Source organism: Ambystoma mexicanum, chromosome 6q (assembly GCF_040938575.1).
Source record: "Ambystoma mexicanum isolate Mex_15411 chromosome 6q, UKY_AmexF1_1, whole genome shotgun sequence".
Classification (NCBI taxonomy): domain Eukaryota; kingdom Metazoa; phylum Chordata; class Amphibia; order Caudata; family Ambystomatidae; genus Ambystoma; species Ambystoma mexicanum.
Window position 1 is genome coordinate 1,377,814,103 of NC_090937.1, and position 22,361 is coordinate 1,377,836,463.

General features: G+C 42.9%; 1 protein-coding gene across 12 annotated transcripts in view; it reads right to left on the reverse strand.

The window, feature by feature from the left end:
* The window catches only part of ABLIM2 (actin binding LIM protein family member 2), a 1,607,463-nt gene that overhangs the window by 1,223,570 nt on the left and 361,532 nt on the right, over window positions 1-22,361 (reverse strand). For 6 of the 12 annotated variants that reach the window (XM_069632024.1, XM_069632018.1, XM_069632017.1 and 3 more), the window contains exon 1: window positions 16,157-16,349. The exons of 1 other annotated variant lie outside the window; for it this stretch is intronic. In XM_069632024.1, the coding sequence (XP_069488125.1) occupies window positions 16,157-16,172 (16 nt within the window). In that variant the 5' untranslated portion in view covers window positions 16,173-16,349. Of the gene's footprint in view, window positions 1-16,156; window positions 16,351-22,361 lie in introns of those variants that run through there. 5 more of the 12 variants (XM_069632022.1, XM_069632015.1, XM_069632021.1 and 2 more) reach the window with 1 other exon arrangement.

Sequence of the window (22,361 nt, forward strand, 5' to 3'; positions counted from 1 at the left end):
ATATAATCAAAAACCTGGAATTGCATGGGGCTTATTCAACCACTCCACACTACCTTTAATAACCCACTACCTGGAATACTGAAACCCAATGACAATGGAGACTCTGTGCAGACCTCAAGTAAATGAACAGGAGGGTACATCTGTCATGGTGGCCTCTCCCTTATACATCAATCAGGGGCTTGCACATGCCCAAGGTTCGAAAGTCAATTTGACTCATGGATATTGGACTGACTCGGTACTCCATACCCACCGATATAAATGTACCTCTATGTTTAGGAGGAAGCAATATGCATGGACCCACACTCTTTTCGGGTATGTAAACAGTGGGAATGAGTTCAAAATATTCATACATAAAGCCATGCCTCATCTTGAATATATATGGAATTTGGCCCAACTAAGAAATGCAGGTGAGCAACTATCTCTTCAAAAAGCACAGCAGTGCAGACTAAAGTAAACATTTTAGGCTTTTACATCACAATTGAGGGTCTGAAACTGAAGAAGTAAACATTTTAGGCTTTTACATCACAATTGAGGGTCTGAAACTGAAGAACCCCACTACTCGAAGTGAATTACAAAGTCTCTTAGGATTGACATTCAGAAATCCATAGAGAATTATGCAGAGATCACTCATACTTTGGCCCATCTATTGATTGTGTACATGAAGTCTCAAACAGAGGCTGTGAAACAACTGAAACTAAGTCTTCTCCAAGCCCTGTGCTTGGCCTACCCAATTAAAAATGTATATTTTTTTCTCGATTTTCAGAAACCTGTTTAACAGCAGTTTTATATCTGAAGCATGACAATGTTAATAAGGTTATCTCTTAGTTCAATAAACCACTATCGCCAATTGAGATCATGTGCAATGAATGTGAAAAATCACTACTGGCAACAGTACAGCCATTGGCTAACTACCATCCGTTGATCCATGAAGCACATATAATGGTAGAGACCTCCCATTAACTTCTACAATATTTGTAGATTGACTGGATATGGATTGGGGATGTTACTAACTCGAGGAATACTTCCTGGATTATTTCATTGCAGGGTTACCCTGTATAAAACTGATATGGGCAAATTAAAAAGGGTTTGATGGCACAATGTTTAGCCGATCTCCGTGGCAGCATCCAAGACAGCTCTCTGTATGAGAAATTTAAACAACCAATTATATGGAGGCAAATCTACCCTCTCCTCAAAAAGCGTATGATGAAAACACTTGTCAGGATATGCACAAGGTTTATGTGGATGGATGTTCCTACCATTTGAAAGAAAGCGATAAGAAGAAATGATCAGCTCATTTTGGAACTGCTTGGGTGAATGACATCCCTGAAACCTCAACTGGTTACAAAATAGTCAGGTGGCAGAACTAATGGCGTTATTGTCTTGACTCATTAGCTCCAGGGGATCATAATTCTAATCATTAATTCAGACGATGTTAGACATGGATTTGTCAGACATTTATTATATTGGAGGTTGCGGGTATCCTGTATGCAAACAGCAAAATCCTGAAGTGCAGGAAGTTAATCCAAACAATAGATGATTTTGCAACATCAAACAATATGACATTATACTGGAAGAACATTAAGGTGTAAGGTTTGGCTGATCAATTAGCCACAACTGCAGCACTCAGAGGGGAATACATTGATATGGAACAGCTCTTCAGAGAAATATAAATAACAGCAGTACCTTGATCACAAACTCAAGCTGAAAGTTAGCTTTATACCCTTCAGTGCAGCGAAGATGCTCCAGATCACAATCTAATCACCACCCAAAAAGAGGACTGCATCAATAGAAAAATATTTAAATATATAGAAGATGCAGAAAACTTTGCCTTAACTGAACAAGATTGTCAGGGGAAAGAAGATCCTCACATTTTAATTGAGAACCACAAAATATTTAAATTCTAGATGGACTTTTGGTTAGGAAACCCCAGTCTGGTTATGAACTGTAGGTGGTACTGTGAAGGCATCATGAAGTAGGCACAGATAACTCAATATGATTTTGAGTACAAACTTAACTAAAAAAGGTGGGTAGGAAAATGGCCTAACTTGCCCTATACTACGATGGTATTCCCCTTCCTAAATGAAACCAATGATAGTCTCTGTCAGGAAGCCCAAAGTAAATGTCTGTCTGTGTCCACAACCTATACTTGCACTCACTTCTAATTGCATACAATGTATATGGATGATGTCAGCGTCAAATAGGAAGCTGTTCAGAGCTTCTTCCAGCTCTTGGATGGAAAAGGGGTTTCCCTTCTCCAAGGTACAAACAGTTAACTCAGAATAATAGGGGTTTCCTTCCCCAAGCTTTCAAGTCTATCAAAGTTCCAAAATAACACAATTTCTCAGGATATTCAATCTTCCAAAAAACAGAATTGCTTGGGACACTTCCCAGCTCATCAGTTTGGTTTCCTTTCACCATTTCCTCAGTTTCAATTTTCACAGGTTTTCCTTCATTCATTCACAAAGTGGCTTTTCCTCAGGTGGGTGTATTCAGTGTAGGTGCAGTTGTCTGCCCCATTACAGGTCATGTAGCCAACACACCTTTCTTGCATCTGCTTCATAGGTATTTTGCCACAGTTCCAGCTTCATAATAAGGATTGACGTATTTCTTTCACTTGCCCTTGAAGTTTTATTGGTTCTGCTTTTCTCACCATTCACTGGTTTAGTAGCTTTCACTTGCTATGACCAACATAAGCTTTCCAGTACACTTTCCTGCTAGGAAACTCAGTTTATATTCCTTTGCACATGTCGTCATAAGCTTACCAGTACACTCTCCTGCTAGGAAACTTGTTCACTGTTTCAGGTCTTCTGATTACAACCTCCAACACCTTTTGGCAAGGTTTCTCTTGAATACAGGTTTACTCATCTCAACCCTTCATTTCTTTCAATAATGTGCAATAATATCTGCTTGACCCTTGGCAATGCTCACTTGACTCTGGGCAATGTTCATCCCAATCATTCACGTATGCTTGTTTACTTGGCTGTGCTTATAAGTCAATTTATAATAAATACACTTCACTGGTATCAATATTTTCTCTGGTTTTATCTCAGTTCAATATTTTGTTGTGTTTATTTTATTGTTTCCCCAAATTTACTTAAATGAGGAATTTCACTTAATGACAGTCTCTTATCTGCTTGTCCTATATAGCAAATATCTCCCTGAAACCGTGTTGGTACGCCCTGTGGCTCCCAGCAGTCCTGGGCAGACTAACTGGTGTTGCTTGGCATCTCTGATGTATGGTGTGGGGTTGCAGCACTTATCATGTCTCAGGGAAGTGTTTCTGTCCTGCTGGTCCTTATGCAGCTTTGTGGACAGCCTCCCTCTCACCCGCCGGTATAACCGATACCCCCCCAATGCCTCTGTGACCCCACCAGCTTCTTCTCTGCTGTGGTTCATTCAACTGTGCTCCCTCAGCTCTCGCCCGGCCTCTCCAGATGCTTTTCTGGTTCAGAGGAAAGAACCAGCTTTCTTCTGCAGAGCTTTCCTCACACCGGCCTTCTTTCCACCTAGCTTCCCACTGTGCTTACTCTGCATCCCTCTCCTGCTTACCTGGACTTCTCAGGGTTTCTCTCCCACACAACTGCTCTCTCCTTCATGTCCCTCTCTTGCTTCCAGCACTGGCCTTTAAATATCCCACCAGCTGTATTAGTGATTCGACAACTATACTGTGCAGAGTTAGTTGTATAGTCTATTGTCATTCTTTATTGCATCTTCCTTATCCCAGTACTAAAGTGGTGTTTGTGTGTGTGATGTATGGCTCTGTCTCTCCCTCATCCCAGTACCAAAGTGGTGTTTGTTTGTGTGTTGTATGGCTCTGGTGTGTCTCTTCTTCATCCCAGTACCAAAGTGTTATTTACTGGGGTATAAATCATGCAAAAGAAGGCGAAGGAACTGTTAATAACCTACAAAGGACTGGGGGACATTGGAGTCAATAGAAAAGGGAAATGGAGGATGCTGTGTCTCCCCCAAGGGCTCCTCATCCCCACTCGCCCCTCACCCAGGTGATCCTCCCTCTCGTATCCACCTTGAGGTTGAGGATTCAATAGCAACAGCATTTCCCTGGCCACCTGGGAGGAGGATATGCTGGGGAGAGAAGTGATGACACCCCCAGATTCCCCCAAGTCCAATGCATAATGTTAAATCATCCCCATGATACAGTGACAACTCATCATCAGGGACCTCAAACGACTATGGAAATCCTATGTGAGGTTGTGTATTGGCCACAAATTGATCAAGACTTGAATACATACTTAAAAGGGTATCTATTAAGGGCTGAGTTCCATCTGATTTCTCCCACTAACATGCCTCCTTCTCAAAAGAAAGGAATTACATAGCCATGGTCTGGTGTTCAAATCAATTTTATTGGTCGAGTAATTGCATGCAGCAACACATATGCTAACCCTAATATGCCTCTTTCCCAAATAGACTGAACGGCTACTTTATTGATCAACCACATCTGCTCTCATTTTGTTTGCCTGCAAAGGATTGAGTCAGAGTGTGGGTAGTCATTTTACCAGTGAGGTAATGTCTAAGATGTGGGAAATTCTGGTGTAAAATGAAAGTTAGGTATTGCCTACCACCCGGCTATAATAAAAACAATTGTTGGAATTTGAAAGCAGCTTGTGGTGGATTTGGACCCATTTGTGACTTCCAATTAACACTGGTCCTAATGGCGTTGAGGTCTACCTCTAAATCTGTTTCTCCTATTGAACTCATCTCTGGCAGAAAAACGGTCTTGTCCCAACATCTGTTTTACAGAACAGAGGGGCAGCTGTTGATCAACTTCTCTATCACTCATGAATATATAGAAAACCTTCATCAAAATCATTGCCATACATTTGCATATGCCCAAAGGAATTTGGAAAAATATGTGTTAAGTATGAAATCATACTACAACCTGTAGGAATCCAAAAAGAAATATGAGATAGGTGATCAAGAATATCTCTATAAATATCAAAGGAACCAATCTAAGGAGTGCAAACTCTTGCCTTCTTGACAAGGTGCTTTCAAGGTTTATTAGAAATGTTTTTATTGTTTAAAGCACAGACATAGTTCGAGAGCAGCGGAGCAATGTACAGAGTGTGGGTAGCCAGCATTTTGGCGAGCATCTTTGAACAGTAGTGCAGTACTGTGAGGTCTGTGTGTCCATTGGAATTAGTCCTTGGTCAGTTGTTGTTGAAAGAGCTATGTTTTGAGAGATTTGCACAATTGGAAATTGTGGGTGCATTCCGAGTCGACAAGGTGATCGAGTTTCAGAGGGTGGGTGCATGACAAGAGAAGGATTGTTTGCAGGTCCTCTCTTTTTGGGAGGGTTGTGATTCAAGTTGGTTGATTGATTTGCTGCGCGAGGTGTGTGTGCCACCAGATATTTTGAGCTTAGCCGCCATGTACGCTGGTGTGCTATTTGTGACTGCTTTGTAGATGATACATGCAGTCTTCAACAGTATCCTGGTTTGGAGTGGAAGCAAAGTAGTTAATTTAGGATGAGGGAAATTTTGAAACAATGTATGTGCTCCTGTAATAAGACATGCTGCAGGGTGATGGACTATTTTTAAGGGAGCTAAGTGAGCAGCTGGTATCCCTGTCAGGAGAGCATCTCCCCCATCAATGTGCTTGATCACAAGGGTCGGCAGTACAGTCCAGAAGTCCTACGGCAGGATGAAGGGTTTGATTTTCTGAAGGGTAGGGATTCCGAGCCAGGCTATTTGGGCCTTCTTGGCTACACGTTTTTGGAAGGACAGATTGCTGTCAATGGTGAAGCTTCTATGTGCATATCATTGAGCCATTATTGAACAAGTTTTAGCAAGCAGACTAAACTGAATTCAGTCTTGGATGGGTTCAGTTTGAGGTAGGCAGTCGGCATCCATGACAGGATGCTGGCTAGGTAATTGCACAGATGAATGATGTTCTGTGGGCTATTTACTATTCATGTACAACTATCATCTGTGTATTAGTGGATGGCTCTATTGGGATCTTTCAGGAGAGGGTCCAGAGGCTCCATGTAAAGTTTAAAAAGAATTGGTGAGAGGATGACCTTGGGGGACTCCGCAGGAGACCTGAAGTCATTTAGAATACAACAACTTCATCTTGATAGCCTGTTGTCTGCCTGATAGGTAAGATGTAAACCAATTCAAGACAGTGCCACAGGTGACCATCCTGTCAGCAAGGAGGGAGAGAAGGATGCATTGGTTGACAGTTTTGAATGCAGCCAAGAGGTCAAGGAGGACGAGGAGGCATGAGTCACCCTTATGCATCATTTGGAGAGCATCTTCCACCACCTGGATCTCAATGCTCCATTTTGGGCTGAACCCTTACTGACAGTCATTTAAGAGGTGGAGTTGTTTGATTCCGCCGAGTAGTTGTGTAGCAAATACTTTTTTCAATATTTTGCCAGATCATAGATGAGGTCCCTCCCATTGCCTACTGAATCAAAATACCAAAAGAGTAACAGACACAGGAGCAATGGGTCCATTTGAAGCAGTTGAAGACCTGCCATCCCCTACCTGTCCTTATTTGAGTTGATGAATCAGGTCCCCCTCCTGAAGAGAAGATCTCTGAATAAAAAGGAATCTGCATCATAAAAGTAAGGAGATTTAGCTGAAAGGATAAATGATATGATAAAAAAGTAAATATGTATTGGTCACTATTGATAGAGTTAGGATTAGAAAGTAAATAATAGAAGAGGTTTGAACAATATATATAATTCATTAGATTAATATGATATACTAAACAAGCATTTCTTCCCCTCTCTCTAAGTTAAATAACAAAGTAATTTGACGGACCGACTGAGCGAAGGTTAGGAATGGCACAATCCCCTGACCCCAACAATAGAGGAAAAGAGGAGGTGAGGCTATTAACATTCTCACCACAGAGAAAAAGATGTACCGAAATAGAGTGTTGCTAAAGACCTAAGATGCAACTTGAGGCAATGTACCATTTAATTGAAGTATGCAATGAGGATACTAGATAGTGTACTTTGCTCCAGGATGCAGGGGACTTTGAGCTCAGGCGCTCCAATCTGTTTTTATTTTACAATAGATTCAAACGCAGTTGAATGTTATTGTGATTTCCTGGCTACTGATAGAAGAACAATACGAGCAATCTTTAGGCGGAGGCGGCTGGTAACTCTGTGAAGTGGTGGCCCGTCCATGCGTGTCCATACATCGGCGGTTGAGTAAATGCAGCAAGCAAGTCCTGAACCTATAAAGAGGATTCGAGAACATTTTGGAAAAATTGAGCTAAAATGAAACAGTTTACTGCACAGTTTCCCACAAGAATTGTCTTCACAGTAGTTGGTTCTAGATACTGATGGTAAATTATTCTGACGTATGCAATGATATATATCAAAGCAAATTGTATTTAGTAGAGCTGCAACTGAAATGTACGCAAAGAAATCTCGCTGTGAATGTAAAACATGGTTGCATATAATGGGCTTAGAGGAATGATTTGATCTATTGTTCTATCATGGGGAAATTGTCTCAGGACCCTTTATCTCCCACCAAAGTGACTCCCAATGTATACAATACTACTGCAATAGAGAGCTAATCTGCCAATTAAATAATCCAAGCAAAAATAATAGCTATCAAAGTAAGAATTGTGTGATTAGTGCCAACATGAGCATGATTAGGGTTCAGAAACGTGGAAATATAACGAATCCATAATGTCCGCAAATCACAGTCACTTGTAAAATGCCTCAATGAGCAACACATGTTAGTGGGACCTGCCAATAACATTTTGAATGCCTGCAGAACTAAAAGAACCCTTTATGCTTCTGAGCTCAATAAATTGAGTACTATTTAATTGCTTAATGTTAATGCCCCTGGAGAATGTCAGCATGTACGTGGTCCCTCATACTCTAACATAACACTACTAAACATGCTGTGCTGGCTAAACTGACTCTCCAGCCATTTCTTGGGTCTAAATACCGTAAACCAATGTGGTTGGGTCTTAGAAACTGGACGATTTATAATGGTTGCCCATGATCTGTTACGTAGAGTGTACCTTGTGAAGGATTAAAGGCTGAGTGAGCCCTGCAGTGAGTCAAACATGCTACATGGAGGATACACAAAGATCACCTCAACAGCCATTCATAACACCAGGGCTGTGTTAGTTCCTTCCATCTCTTATTTTGAATGGCCCCCTGTGACTGTGACAAAGTAAGCTTAACAGCTTCTCTTGAGTTGTCAACTAGTCTTTCAGCTAACCCTCTGTGTGTCTTTATTGTGCTTTGCAGAAGCCATCAGACCTGCCCTTTGATAATCCAGAGAGACTCAACCCTCCCTCTCTTGCTTATTGGGGATTTTGCACAGAATTAAGCCATATGGTGTGGCTGAAGGCATGCACATCAGACCCATCAGTCTCACAAACTAAAGGCTTGGCCACTTTAAATGTGCATTTGCTGACCAAAGGCAGATCTCTCCAAAAAGTGAAAGTGTTCAAGAATCGCAGACATGATTTATACTGCTTTCAGCTCTTGGCGTGTGGTCGCGAATATGTTGGGAGATTAAAGGCGTTTGTAGGGCAGACCTCCAGATAAACCAGACACAGAAGAAATGCAACTGTCTATCGAAACAAACTTGATACACACTTTGCAAGGATAACAAAGTTTTACTTCTCAAAATAAACAATACATGTCAGCAGGGGCATTCAAACCCTACTGCCACGGAGCGCACTAGTTAGTTTACAGAAAGCACGGCGTTTTAAAGGACAACAAGAACATACAGTAATATATCCTCCTCCTCGCGTATTGCTCTAAACCTAAACCGTTTGGGGGGGCAGGGGAGCTGGGCATGCATCCCAACAAGTTCAAGGTGTGACCCGTGTTCTACAATCTGAATGATAACCTCATGTAAATGACCCACGCAATTTGTATTAGAGAATATATTCTCTATTATCATTAAATCAGCAAAAGACTGATTCCCAACTGAAGACCTTTAACTAGGTTTCACTGAATTAATTCTTCCCCTTGCTTATATTATTTGGTCGATCAAATATATGCTCAAGGATGCAAGTCTGCTTGTGCCAGAAAAACATGGTAACACATTTTCCACTCTCCTTCTGCAATTGAAAACCTTAAATTATATCAGATCAATGGATTGTTGTTAACAGATGCAGGCATGTTTTTCCAGCAGTAGGCACAGGGACCAAAAAACATTCTGAAATGCCACCTTCCCCCAATCTTCTGCCAGCACCGCACGTCACAGAGCAAACAACATATATTACCATGCTTGCTGTACCGCCCTGTGACTGACGCGGCTGATAGTTCCCAACCACCTTCAAATTCATATTGCACGGTAAAATCAGGGCAGAAAAGATCTTCCAGATTTGCATGGATGTTGACAGATGAAAAGTAGACATGCTTCCCTACTCAGAGCCTGCATAGGCAGATCTGCATGCTATGGCCCATCCAATCTGGGACCCGAGCACGTCCCATGGTGGTCCATCTCCTTCTCGAGTCCTATCAATAAGATTTACCTGCAGCGCTGAAAATAAGCCTTTCCGTTAACATGTTTACTTCATTTTTCAGCCTGCATTAGAGCATCGAACCTAAGAAATTACATGGGGGCACAGAAGCTCGTATGCACTCTATGTGTTCCCACAGCAGACTGCAAGTGATGGATGTTTGTTTTACAGGAACATGAATAATTAAAAAACAGCCAGCACCTGTTATCGGAGCAGATTCTACCCTACCTTGATTCGCAGAGGAGGAGCTGCTACGGACCTCTGCGTAGATTAAATGCATTTCATTAGAAGGGAAGATTTGCTAACACAAGTAAATAATTAACACACTCTGGCTTCTGACGCTTCTAAAACAAGCCGCTGAGTGAGCATTGAGAGAAGCAAACTTAGCTGCACACCCTACTCAAGGTCTGAGAGGCAGTGAGCAGACAGGCAGTGTAGGTTTCTCCTCAGTAGGTGAGAGAGGCTCCATCCGGTCAGCCAGATGAAAGACTTAGCAGCTTGGCGGATGTTGTCTCTAGTGAGCCGTCCTCTTCTTGCTGCATGTGCAGTCTGATGACGTGCAAGGCCCAGTCCTGCAGCATGTGCTAGTCCCACCCGTGCACATCACAGTCCTATGTCATGTTTATAACGGTGCAGTTGCATCCAACATGCTGTGCTCGCGGGTGCATTTCTGCCTGCCAGGTCCGACCTGTTGTCTGCGTATAATCAGAGGCTGAAGGGCCAGTCCTCCCATGCCCCATCAGACTCCATTGTTATAGGAAAACGCGTCTGCATGGAGCCCTTCATGCTCTATACAGACAGAGAGAAAACCTGCTTGGTGAGGGACACGCCCCTACACACAGCGGCCCTTACTTCAACACTCCACTGCCCATGCACATTATACGATGAGAAACACTGACACATCGGAATAGATGGATATTCTGTCGATCACGCAAGGTGAAAGATGAAAGTTGTTTTTTATTCAAAAATACATCTTTCACCTAATGCGCAAACAATGGGGCTGTTGCCCCTTTGCCTGTACACAGGAGGCGCCACTTTTAGGTTGGCTAGAAAGAGCTTTAGCTCTCTGCCCCATCTCTTGCAGCAGCATCTGATGGGGTCCTGAAATCAACCATTCATGTTGCAAAAAAAAGTGCTTCATGGTGAAATTTCAGTTGAAGTGTCAGCAATTTTGTAGAGGGTAAGGTAGCTGTGAAAATTTGTTAGAGAGTTGTTGAAAGTTGCTTTTAAAAGCTTTTTTACTTTCCACGCTGCATGCAGTTTCAAGTTCTTTTCTACATGTGCTTCTTTACAATGTAGGTAAAGAATATATTATTGAGGCTCCAAATCCATAAAACCACCTGCTCTTTGATGCACAGAGTGCCTTTCGTTGTCCATCAGGACTTCACTATAGCTGTATTTTGAAGTGCACCATCTTGTAAAGGTAGGGCAGGCTTCACCATGTTATTAATCACTTGTATGTGTCGGCTACATCAACATGTTTTTACTCAGTATTTGCTTTCCTTGTTTATGAAAACTTTGAGCTGTGGCATGTAATGCTTCATGTTGGTGAATTCATGTCTATATTATATGATTGTTAACCTTTTACTATGTGTATTTCCTGCAGCAGGTAATAGACTTTGCATTGTATTCTTGGGAACTTCTGCAAGGAAGTGTAATTGTTTTCATCACCTTGCTGAGGGTTTGGGGGTTGGTGTACTGACCAAACTTTCCAAACTATAAGGATTTGTTACGTACAGCACCACTTCCAGAAATGGTCAACGTTAGGGTGACCATGTTTATTCTGACACAACGGCACAAACTCCCAACGGTTCCATGTGATAATATCGCTGCAAAAATATCGCTATACAAATATTTTGCCATATTTTTGCGGCGATATTACCTCTTGGAACCTGCGGGGGACATCACCTCAACCCCCACATATTTTAAAAGGGAGCAGGGGACAGCCCCGCAATCCCCCCGTCCATTTACCCCATAAATTATCCCCACCAAAAATATCGCCTATGGCCGTTCCCGACGACCATATGTACAGCAATATTTTTGGTGGCGATAATATTACCTGATACCCTCCCAACATGGTCCGCTCAATCCTTTGTAAACAAACCATCATGTGTGAAAATGTAGCATAATTTACAGGAAGAAAGAAGCATTGTCTAACCCAAACACATGGGCTTCAAGGGCACGCAAATGAGATCTGGCAGATTTCTGGAGCATGCATGATCTGTGTTGATCAGAGAAATGAAAATACAATTGGCCATATTTTGTGTAGTGGAGGCCGTGAGAATGTTTTTCAAGAGCAACTATACAATAGCAAGCATTGACAAAGCCAATATCTGGGGCTGAACAAATGCATCCTTTTTAATTTTGTCTAGAAATGGGTGCGTTAGCGTTAACTATAAAGCAACATGTTTGCATTGGAGGGCAGCTAGGAGGAGATGCATATGAGGACGGACACAATGTTGTAGGTGTTCTTTGGATATTTACACACCCATTGACTGGTCATGGCCTGATTCCTAGCCGTTATCACCCACTTCCTGTCCCTCCACACCCAAAACACACCATACCTGGATCTCGTTGAGGAAGATTTATCAAACTGTGCACTCAAAGGGCCTACCTGTGTTTATTTTTTATAGCAGACCTCTGAGAGATAAAGGTTTCACTGGTATTGCTAACACGCTACTGCTATTATAAAGATGTCTTAACCCGGTCTGCCTTCAGCCATTTGATTTAGAAGCAATGTGTGTGTCCTTCACTGAAGTCCTGTTAAAAAGTCAACAGTTGAAGCTTGTGTATAGGTATTAGATAGGCATTTGCCAGACACTGCTATTTTATGCCCATGTACTGGCACCATTTTGCAGCTGTTGACATTAATGGCCAGTTAGTACTATTACGGTCGTGCCTGGTAAATGCCTTTCCCATTTCTACACAACCAAAACTGTTGTCATTCCTAATGCGTATTTCTTTAGAGGCGGCATTACAAAACATGTCTGAACCTTTACATTTAAAAGGTCAGACCTTCTGCCCTTGCCAATGTTTGTTACACTCGTATTCACACTCTCAGTACTTCAAAAATGAGCCCCATTTTGTTAAGATTTGTATTTAAAAAGACATCACGTTTTATATTAATGCATAAACACTTCAAGGACTACGAAGGGAAGTGTGTCCTTGGGTCATACTTTATTTGACCTATACTTTATTTTAAGATACAGAATAAAAACACGATATTCTGAATAGGATACATTGGATGTCCATATGGAAATGGTGACTAAACATTTCACACAATGTAATTGTTTTTGTCACTTTACCTAATCACAATAGATATGCAAGAGGAGTAACATGTTAATGCATTCCAGAGGTGTCAAGTTTGCAATGTCAGGCATCAATAGCTTAACCAATCAGCACTCGGAGAGTTAAGATCTTGTATTAATAGTGAGTAAAGCAAAACTACAAGTACCAACATCATGCCTCTTATGGGGCAGTTTGAGAGTTTTGAGAATTGCAACACACACACACACACACACACACACACCCCACCCCCCTCCTCTCTCTTGTTCTCACGTTCATATTTGCACTTTCTGGTCTATTGATTCAATAAAAAATACACACAACACCCACATCATTTTTCTCTGTCTCTCAATTTGCCAAAAATGGTTTAATCTAGCAATCCATGTTTATAAATGAAGGTACCATTTATGAAATAATTTACAAAAATGCAGCAATGGAAAGAAAATATTGTATTGCATAAAACGAGTGCAGAATGGACAGAGGCCCTGTTTTGGGATACACATGTGCTTTCATTACCATCATGACAATACTTTGTCCTTGAAGGCAAATGTTACTATTGTGTGGCGCACATAAAGTGTGGCAAATGCAGCCACTTGATACTGTAGTTTACTGTGAGTTGTATTGATGTTAGGCACCAATCCTCCGCTCTTGCTTGTAACTGTAAAACTGACAACATTCAAAGAAATGTTGTTTAGATACATGGAACACTGCTAGCACGGCCTGCACTAGCATTTGCGTGGCCCTGTGCAGCAACAGGCGGGCAAGATACCCTTATTTTGCATATGTTTGTGGTGCTTTGAAACACTGCCTTGTTGTATAAGCGGCTTATAAATGCCCAATAAAATACAATTAAAAAGCTTAAATGGACAATACAGGAAATTACATCAGAAAGAGTGACATCGATTTGTGCTACTCTAGTGCATAATCCGAAGTTACATTATATAAAAGTAATAACAATGGACACAAGACTTTGTGATGTGTATGTGAATGGTCATTAATAGTTTTATAAGTGGAGCAGCTTATAGTCTGTTCAACTATGATTGAGGTTTTTTCGAAAAGCCTAGACTATAAAATGAATCCCTTCTATGGATTCAAAGATTTGGCAGATATGGTACAGTTTGAGAAAATCATTTGCCAAAATGCACACACTTTAGTTAAGTGATGAAGTTGGGATTTAAGCCTAGTTAGAAATGCATGCTCTTGACAGAGCAATTATCTTCTCAGCTCTAAATGGCAAAAACCATATAATAAACCAACCTGACCAACATATAACTCTCTTATAGGACTACGCGAAGCAAAGAGTATGACTATAATTTAAAATCCCCCATTCAGAATGGAAGAAAACAAGTAGCGGAATGCAAATTAATGCAGGTCCAATCATTTTCTTTTCTGCAACTTACTTTCCATCCTTAAACACGCACAATCTGCACAATGTAAAGGAAATGTGTAGTTACACAAAAACAAACAAATCCTTTTTTGTCCAGGTCAACAAAATCCTTGGAAATAAATCAGATACTTAAAAGTGGGAGGGGGCAAGGGTTTATTGTGTGACTCAATTTAAGCATCCTGAGAGAAGATATAGATTTTAGGAGACACCATGTGGACCTCTGTGGGGGCTTTCAGATGCAATAGCTCCATCACTTCTTCCACTCAAACATTAAAGAGGTTTTAAGACCAATTCCTGCCATTCACAACTGTCAAAGGGCTACTCTTTCAACTGTACAGACAAGTTAAGGCATTTTCAGGGCTCTAAAGCCAGTTGTGAGGGAGTCATGTTAGAGACACATCGGCTCTCATTAGGACTCCGGTGGAAAACCATGGTGCTATCAGCACCATGGTCGATGCCGGAGTCCGCCATGGCGGAATGGGGAATTACCACCCCATTCCAAGGTTGGCGGGGCGGTAATTCCCCATCCCACCATGGCCCTTCCCCATTCCCATTTTTTGCCCCATAGGGCATAATGGGAATGGGGAAGGCGGTAAGTACGGTACTGCAAATTGCGGTACTGCACTTACCTCGAGAGTCCCTTTGCGGGCCCCTACTTTAACGGCTGGTCTAGACCAGCCGTTAAGGTCGGGTACCGCAAAGGGACCTCGTAGTAAGGCGTTAAGGGTTTAACGGCGCCGACACCTTTTACGGGGCCGTTAACCCCTTAATGCCAGGGTCCTAATGAGGGCCGTCCTCCTCCTAATCAACAATCTGAATTTGAGTGGAGTCTGCGGGCATCCCTGAAGCATGAGGCCATGGGCAGCTGCAGAGGCGGCCAATGCCTTCCGCCGACTCGACAGCTAAAGTTATTTTTTTTACAATGTGTAAAACAATTGTAAATACCTCAATTCATATTTTTAAAGTGACTTAATTTTGAATATGTCCAGTGTATAGTTGCTTAATATTGACATTATCCTAAGAACAGCAGGCCTTCCCTATTCCACATAAGAGTATGGTGGTAATAGTAAAAACGTGGTATTTGAAATACCTTCTATTTTAAACTACCTTGCATTTTGTAAAAAAGTGTTAGTTGCCTGCCGTGGACCACATACCTTAGCAGTTAAATGCTATTGGGTGCCTTGCAAACAATTTTCAACGTTTACAAAACAAAGTGTGAAAGTAAAAACAGGCAAAATTATCTTTACTCTTTGCTTTTACTATCGTTTTGTAAAAAAAAATGCAAATGCCACCTTCAAAATATGCTTTGCAGATGGCATTTAAATTAGATCCCATTGGAATCTGCATATTTTAGCAGGTGGGAAACCAGGAGGATTCCATGCTTATCCCTTCCCTTTACCCAAAAGGTCGAAGCGAGCGGGAACTATTGGGAACAGAGTACCAATACTTATAATTTTTGCTGTTAATAGCTCCACTACTTTTTAGACCTCTTTCACAATTCCGGAATGGTTCTTTTTGAAGTTAAAGCATACGTCTTCATTTTACCACACTATGGCAGTTGCAACCCCGTCAAAAATGTGTTGCCACTTACTGACCCACACATAGCCTGCCCCCAACAGAGTCACAGTCCCACTACTTTTTTGGCACCCTTCTACCGCTGCAGTTTGCCCCTAGCAATGGATAGCTCATGCTGGCATAAGGGCATGTTCAGTTTAAAGTCATGGAGCAATGCAGAACTGAAACGTGTTATTTACCCCATCTATCGTTTTCTATGTAGCCCAGGGTATAAATACCCCATGCAAGCCTAACTAATAATCTGCTGATATTTTTCAAAAGTAGATTTTTAAAATACACGTTTTTACTGTTACCACCATACTCGTAAAGCAGCCTTATTGTAAAACCCCAAAAAACGCATACACAATGTTCCCATTCCTGGTCAGCTCCAAACAAAACAAGAAAATAGGCAAAGTGAGGTTCCATTCAATTCAGGTCATTACAAGTGAATCGTTTGCTACTACGTACCTGTCTCGTCTGGCATTTTGGCAATCGTTTTCAGCTGCAATCCACTTCAAACGCTGTCAGCAGCAACACGACTCCGGCCACAGGGACTCTGTGCCCAGCAAACATTATAAAAGGTCATTTAAAAGTGAAAATAAAAATGCACTGCCTTCTGAATGGCCGCTGCTCGGTCACTGGCAGCTTGGCCTAAAAGCAAGCTGCGACGTGTCATATGACGGAGACATCCCTCAGGAACGAGCCGGGTCGCTGCGAAGTTATTAGTGACGCATTTTAAAAATAGAACTCTGCAGCCTTCAAACACTTCTCACGTTCCCGCGGAATCCACTGGGGGGCGTTACAGAAATATATCCATGCGTGACTACCGGTAGTGGCATGCGTAGTATGTACTCACTCAGGCCAGAACTCCCCCTCACTGCAGGCCGTGCATAGCTACCGTGAGAGCAGACATGATGGTGAGTTATGCAGGCCTTCGCCAGCTATGCTTTCAGAATAAAATGTCCCCTGTGTTGTCTCTGTCTCTCACAGCCCCGTTTATCGCCTTAAACTGATCGCACTGCTGACATACTTACAAGAGGAAAAGACAAATATTAAAGATATGTCGCTATAATTGCAGATTAATACATTTCGACAAAAGGCCTATGTATTGGGTCAGTCCTGCTATAATGGCAGTCTACATTTGAGCAGTCCATTTTAATGTCCGAATTATTTTTAATCAACGATTTCTACTACTTTAGTGGTAATGTGTGCTGCTTATAGCGGAATACAATTATTGAAACGTTAACTCAATTTAGTAAAGATGAGCCTGGTGTCTTCTTGTGAGATAATGTTCTTCCAGCATTTTATTTGCTGAACAGATAGTTATTAAACCTATAATAACCAAATAGCCCTTCCTCGTTCAAAGTCATTCATTAATAACTAATACAAATTTGAAATAGTAAAACGCCTAACCCATGAGCTCTATATGATGATAAATCATAAAAATAAAAAAGTATATACATTACAATTTATTATACAAAGGTCACCCCAAAAAGCATTCACAACTCGGTCATAAAACAGTGTAGCAAAACAATGACAAAAAGCAAAATAACTAGGATTTAAAAAAAAACACTAACAGCAAAGTCGATATATGCTTAAGTGGGGAGATCTAATTTCAGGGACCTGGCAGAAGAAGAAACGTTTCGGAAGAAGACACAGAGAAACAGACTGGATATTCCGGAACCTGAGGGTCCAGAGAGCAGATTATCTCGTTCGCTGTTTTCGCCAGATTACATCAAACGTTTTCACCCAATAATGGAGGCACTGTGGGTAACCAAGTGTTATTGGCATTCTGTTTATGAGAGATACCCAAGTTCTTAACCAGGTCACCCTTGCAAAGCCATATAGATGTTGAGGAAGGTATGAGATATGACAGAGCCCTCAGGAAGACAACAATATAATGGATGGAGACGTGGCCTGGAGGATTCCATCTGAACAACCTGGGTATGCCCAATCAGAATAGATTTCAAACACTCCAAAACATGGACACCAATTCCTCACAACAAGATGTAATAGACTTGCCCCATAGCTATCATATCAAGCGTTGAAGGCACGTTGAGGAGAACAATCAAGCAGACACCCATACTATCCACATCCTATCCAACATACTCAGGGTGACATTGGAAACCTGAAGGGTATTTGTGCCCTGATTGGTAAGTGCACAAAAGACGATTTGAAGGAAGGTGATTTTGAAGGTGGGGAACAGCACACTTTTTTAGAAGTTTACCTATTGTGGGGTAAATATGGCCCCAAGACAGTTGAACTGCCCAGACCGTGAGAGGCCCAAAAGGTGTAGAAATATGCCAGGAAGGATGTGACTAACGACAAGGGCAGCATTTCATTCCCAACTGCCACACATCCAAAGGCTGTTTACACGGAAATAAAGAGCATACACACGAAATGTGCCCTGTATTCCCAAAACCAGAGACCTACCCTTCACTGAATTATGCAAAATAAAAACAATTGCTCCAGTGCCTATTCCATTTTAAAATAAAGATGGACATTGATGGCAGAGTGCAAATGAAATTGCAGATGACATAAGGCAATCACCTGAAAACAGGTTTTTTCACATGTAAAGAAAATGAAACAGATTTAAAAGCAATATTTTCTGTTCTTCTGAGCATCGAAAACATGTGTTTAGCCCAAAAGATCTTTTCTGTTGAGTTTTGAAGGCCCAGGCACTACACACCTCCCCCTACCCTTATCAGAATATCCGGGAATGTCTTTGAAGCTGAGGCAGAACAAGGAAAGGGTGCAGCGCTGTGCTTGTGAAGAGCTTTATGGTGGTGATTGGACCAAAACTAAGCAAGCAAATGCCCGGCCAATGGTTGTGAACTCTGAATAATCCTCAAGAATTAACGAGAAGTTGTGGTCCCTCTCTATGAGTTGATGACATTTGACAGAGAACAGAGGGTATCATGAGTCAGTGGGTGGGGTAGTCTTCTTCTGTCAGAAGAAGATAAGATGACCCATGGCCCAGCCATTAAATTTGAAAGGAGCTAATGACTTGATTGCAGATGGCGTCAACAAAAGAGCAGATGGCCAGACCACTGAAGTGGGAGAATGGAAAACCAGGCTCCCGTCCTTCACCTCTCGCGCTTGGCCTAGAGGGTCACGACCCAAACACCCGCCACGAGAAGAGTTTGCCCATTTACCAGACGACCAGATACCCTGGTACAGGAACATACGGATGTGTCCATCTGCTTGCCCAGCAGCCCGCACTGGCCATGCCGACACCTGCGGCGCGGATCAACTAGACTAAAATCTACACGTCGTTAGAGATGCCATGACGACCTAGACAACGGGAAGCACATCTGTACAAATATACACACTGGACATTCCCACACCAACCTACACGAAGAATATACTCAGTGCTATGACGTAGGCGACAGGCATATTCACGGACGTGCATCTTTATTATTTTTATATAGGCTTTCAGAATGCAGAAACGCAAGACGCGTCATGAACTTTTTACTAGCTTGCTCACGCTTCTCTTTGAAACCAGTTACCACCATGAGAAATATAATAAAGACAATACTGATTATGGAATTATATGCTCCTATAACCTAAAGCACCTGTGCACCAAACGGACAACTTATGCACCGGGCCAAAGTAGGCCTCAAACAAGAGCTCCCGTGGACATCAACAAGACAAGAGTCAGTTGCTGATCCTGCAGAATGAGCTTGGCGAAGCAACCAGCCAAGGTCGCAATGTTGCAAACCCACGTTCCAAGAGCAAATCATCAAAGGCACGATGTTGCAACCTCGCACTCCGCGCACCAACGTTAAAGTCACACCGACAAATTAAACCAGACGCACAGTAGAAAAACAATATTAATTGTGCAGAATTATGCCTCTTTCACGGTCCCTCCCCACGTGATCCAGCCGAACCTGACGAGATGCCAAACCCGGGAGAACAGAGGCGTCTGGATCCCTCGCTACGAGACACTGGCAGATACACTTGAAAGGCTCAATGGACATCTGCAACAGTGGGAACGGTACCCCGTCTAGCTATGAATAAGTCCTCACATTGTCTGCATGTACCCATAAGTGAAACATTGTTGCAACTTACAGGTACACCGAGAGCTGGGAACGACGGTGGTCCCAGGCTGGGAAGCTCACGGGCGCACCAATCAGAACATGGGGCTCTTATCACTGACGCCAGCACATTTAGCCAATCCTCAGGAGCCTTCATGTAACAATTTTCATGTATCTAATTGTAGGGACAACCCAGATATACCACCTGACTACACCTTGTCCACTAATATCTTTCTCTATATGTGTGCTATACTAACCCTACCACTCGAACACCCAATTAAGAGTGGCGATAGGTTTTTTGTTAACTTTCTGAAGTGACGCAAGTAGCGCGTCATAATACAGTAAAAAGGGCCTGCGAGCCCCACGATTGTGTGTGTGTCAGGACGAACGCGTGCGCTCCTTGACCCATCCCTGCCGTTTTGTCTAATAAACAGCAGAGTCACCTTGCTCCTTGTGTGCGTCTCATACTCTATCTCATCTTATCTGGGATACACACGGGAGGAGTTGGGGCCTCCCTGCCTGGAGGTCTGCGGACGGTCCGGCCGACCCCGGCAGAATTTCCCCCCCGACAAGTTGGAGGCACTGCTGAGATCTGTTTAAGATCGACTTTTATTTTTACTTTTTCCAGGCACTCCCGTTGCGAGGAGGCCCGGCGGCGCGGCCCCCTCTGCCGTTGCCCCCTTCTGAGGACTACAGGACCATCGCGGAGCTGCGAGAAGACCGGACAGCGCAATCCGGATATTGGCCCTCGGGAGCCGGTTGAGAAGTATCCCGCCCGCGGTTGGCGAGTGTCCAGACGTGGTCCAGACGAGGGGAGGTGGCGAGCCGCTTGGAGGGGTGCACGCAGTCGAGCGGCTCTGCATCGAGAGAACTTGGTGAGCATGACACACACAACAAGCAATGCGAAATTGTGAGGGAGGGGGGAGGAATTAAATAAGGGAGGAGGGAGGTGTTGCACAGGTGCGCGGCGAAGGTTTGACAATATAGTGTTGGCAATGGAATGAAAGGGAGTGAAAAGAGTGCGAGAGCAGTCACGCGAAAGAGGGGGGCGGAGCACGAAACATCACGTGTGGCCGCTCGTATACACTGATTGGCCTAAATCGCGACTAACGTGTAGGGGTGGGCGTGTGTGGTTTCCTACGATTTGGCATTTATTGATCAATGAGTAGATGAGGTTCCCTATTGTTCGAGCAAGAAACTCGATAGGTAGATGAGGTTTCCTATTGTTCGAGCAAGAAACTCGATAGGTAGATGAGGTTTCCTATTGGTCGAGCAAGAAACTCGATAGGTAGATGACGTTTCCCTGTAGGGGGTAGCTAGTTGCATAGTTGCCAAATACGGAAGATAATTGGCTGGTTAAGCCCTCCTGTTGAGGGGCGTATCACAAGCGAGGCGACGCAGCGTGTGCAGTCCGATTATATTATTGATGAGATTACCTTGTTCCAGGAGAGACAGGAAGACAGCTGTAGGGTTAGCGGGGGTAAATTGCAAGTGTATTTTGAAATTAATAATGAGAATGTACTAGTAGCGTAAAGACATCGGTGACGTCACCAGTAGGGATTTTATAGGATATCACGAGCACAAGGAACATTGAGTTTTGAAAGTGGTGGGGAAGAGAAAAATGATGAGGGAGCGGATACGAAGATAAACAATAAACGAGTGGATTGGAAGAGGAGAAGGGGAGAGGGGCGTGGCTGAGCACGGAGAACGCCGGCCACGGCAAATGTAAAAGGGGGAGGAGAACGAGGAATAAGGACGACTGTATAAGATCGTCGTAAGGGGTACGCAGTCACAGGGGGCTGCGTGCGCTTCGGCCGCAGGGGGCCGTAGGGGAAGGAATATACAATACAAAATTATACATATATATATTTGTGTTTTACTATTTTTTGTTTTTTTTAAATTATTATTATTGCATACTTTGTAAAGGATTGTCGTAAGTCCCCACACTTACGGGGCCAGGTAAACAATATAAGGTTGTAAATTGCAAACTGATAGCGAAGGGAGGAGTAACAAGTGGGGCACAACTATGTCATATGGGACAGGGTCGGGAGGGTGGGGGAACACCCTCACTACCCCACTACAACACATATGCACCACACTGCCACCCCATAGGGAGAAATTAATTAAGTACAGCATAGAGCGGACCCAGGGGACGGATAACAAAATGTTAACACCATGGCCGCCTAATGGTAGTTTCGATCCATAGGCCCAACATTCATTGCTAAACCATCTCCACAATACATACAAGGGGAAGAAGTTGGCGAGCCATATGGAGGTGTTTAACTTATGGAGGATGTTCCAGGGATCCCGACCAGGACCAAATGGAATGTTTTCTATGGGAGAAACACCGGAAGTAAAGGAGATTATGAAAGAGGGAACGGATGGGGAAAAGGGGTGTGAAAGGAAAAAGAATGCGGAGAATGAAGGAGAGGGAAGAGAAAAGATTGATAAATTAGAAGACATAAAAAAGGAACCGAGCAACGAGATACCCATAACACCGGGAGTGAAAACAGAGGGAGAAGGGTTGTACCCTTTAAGAGAATTAGGAGAAATAGAAGGACAGTTAAGGGCGGCTGAAGGATACTCGAACCCGGCATACAGCCCTCCACCATATGTGGCTCACAGGAAGATAGTGG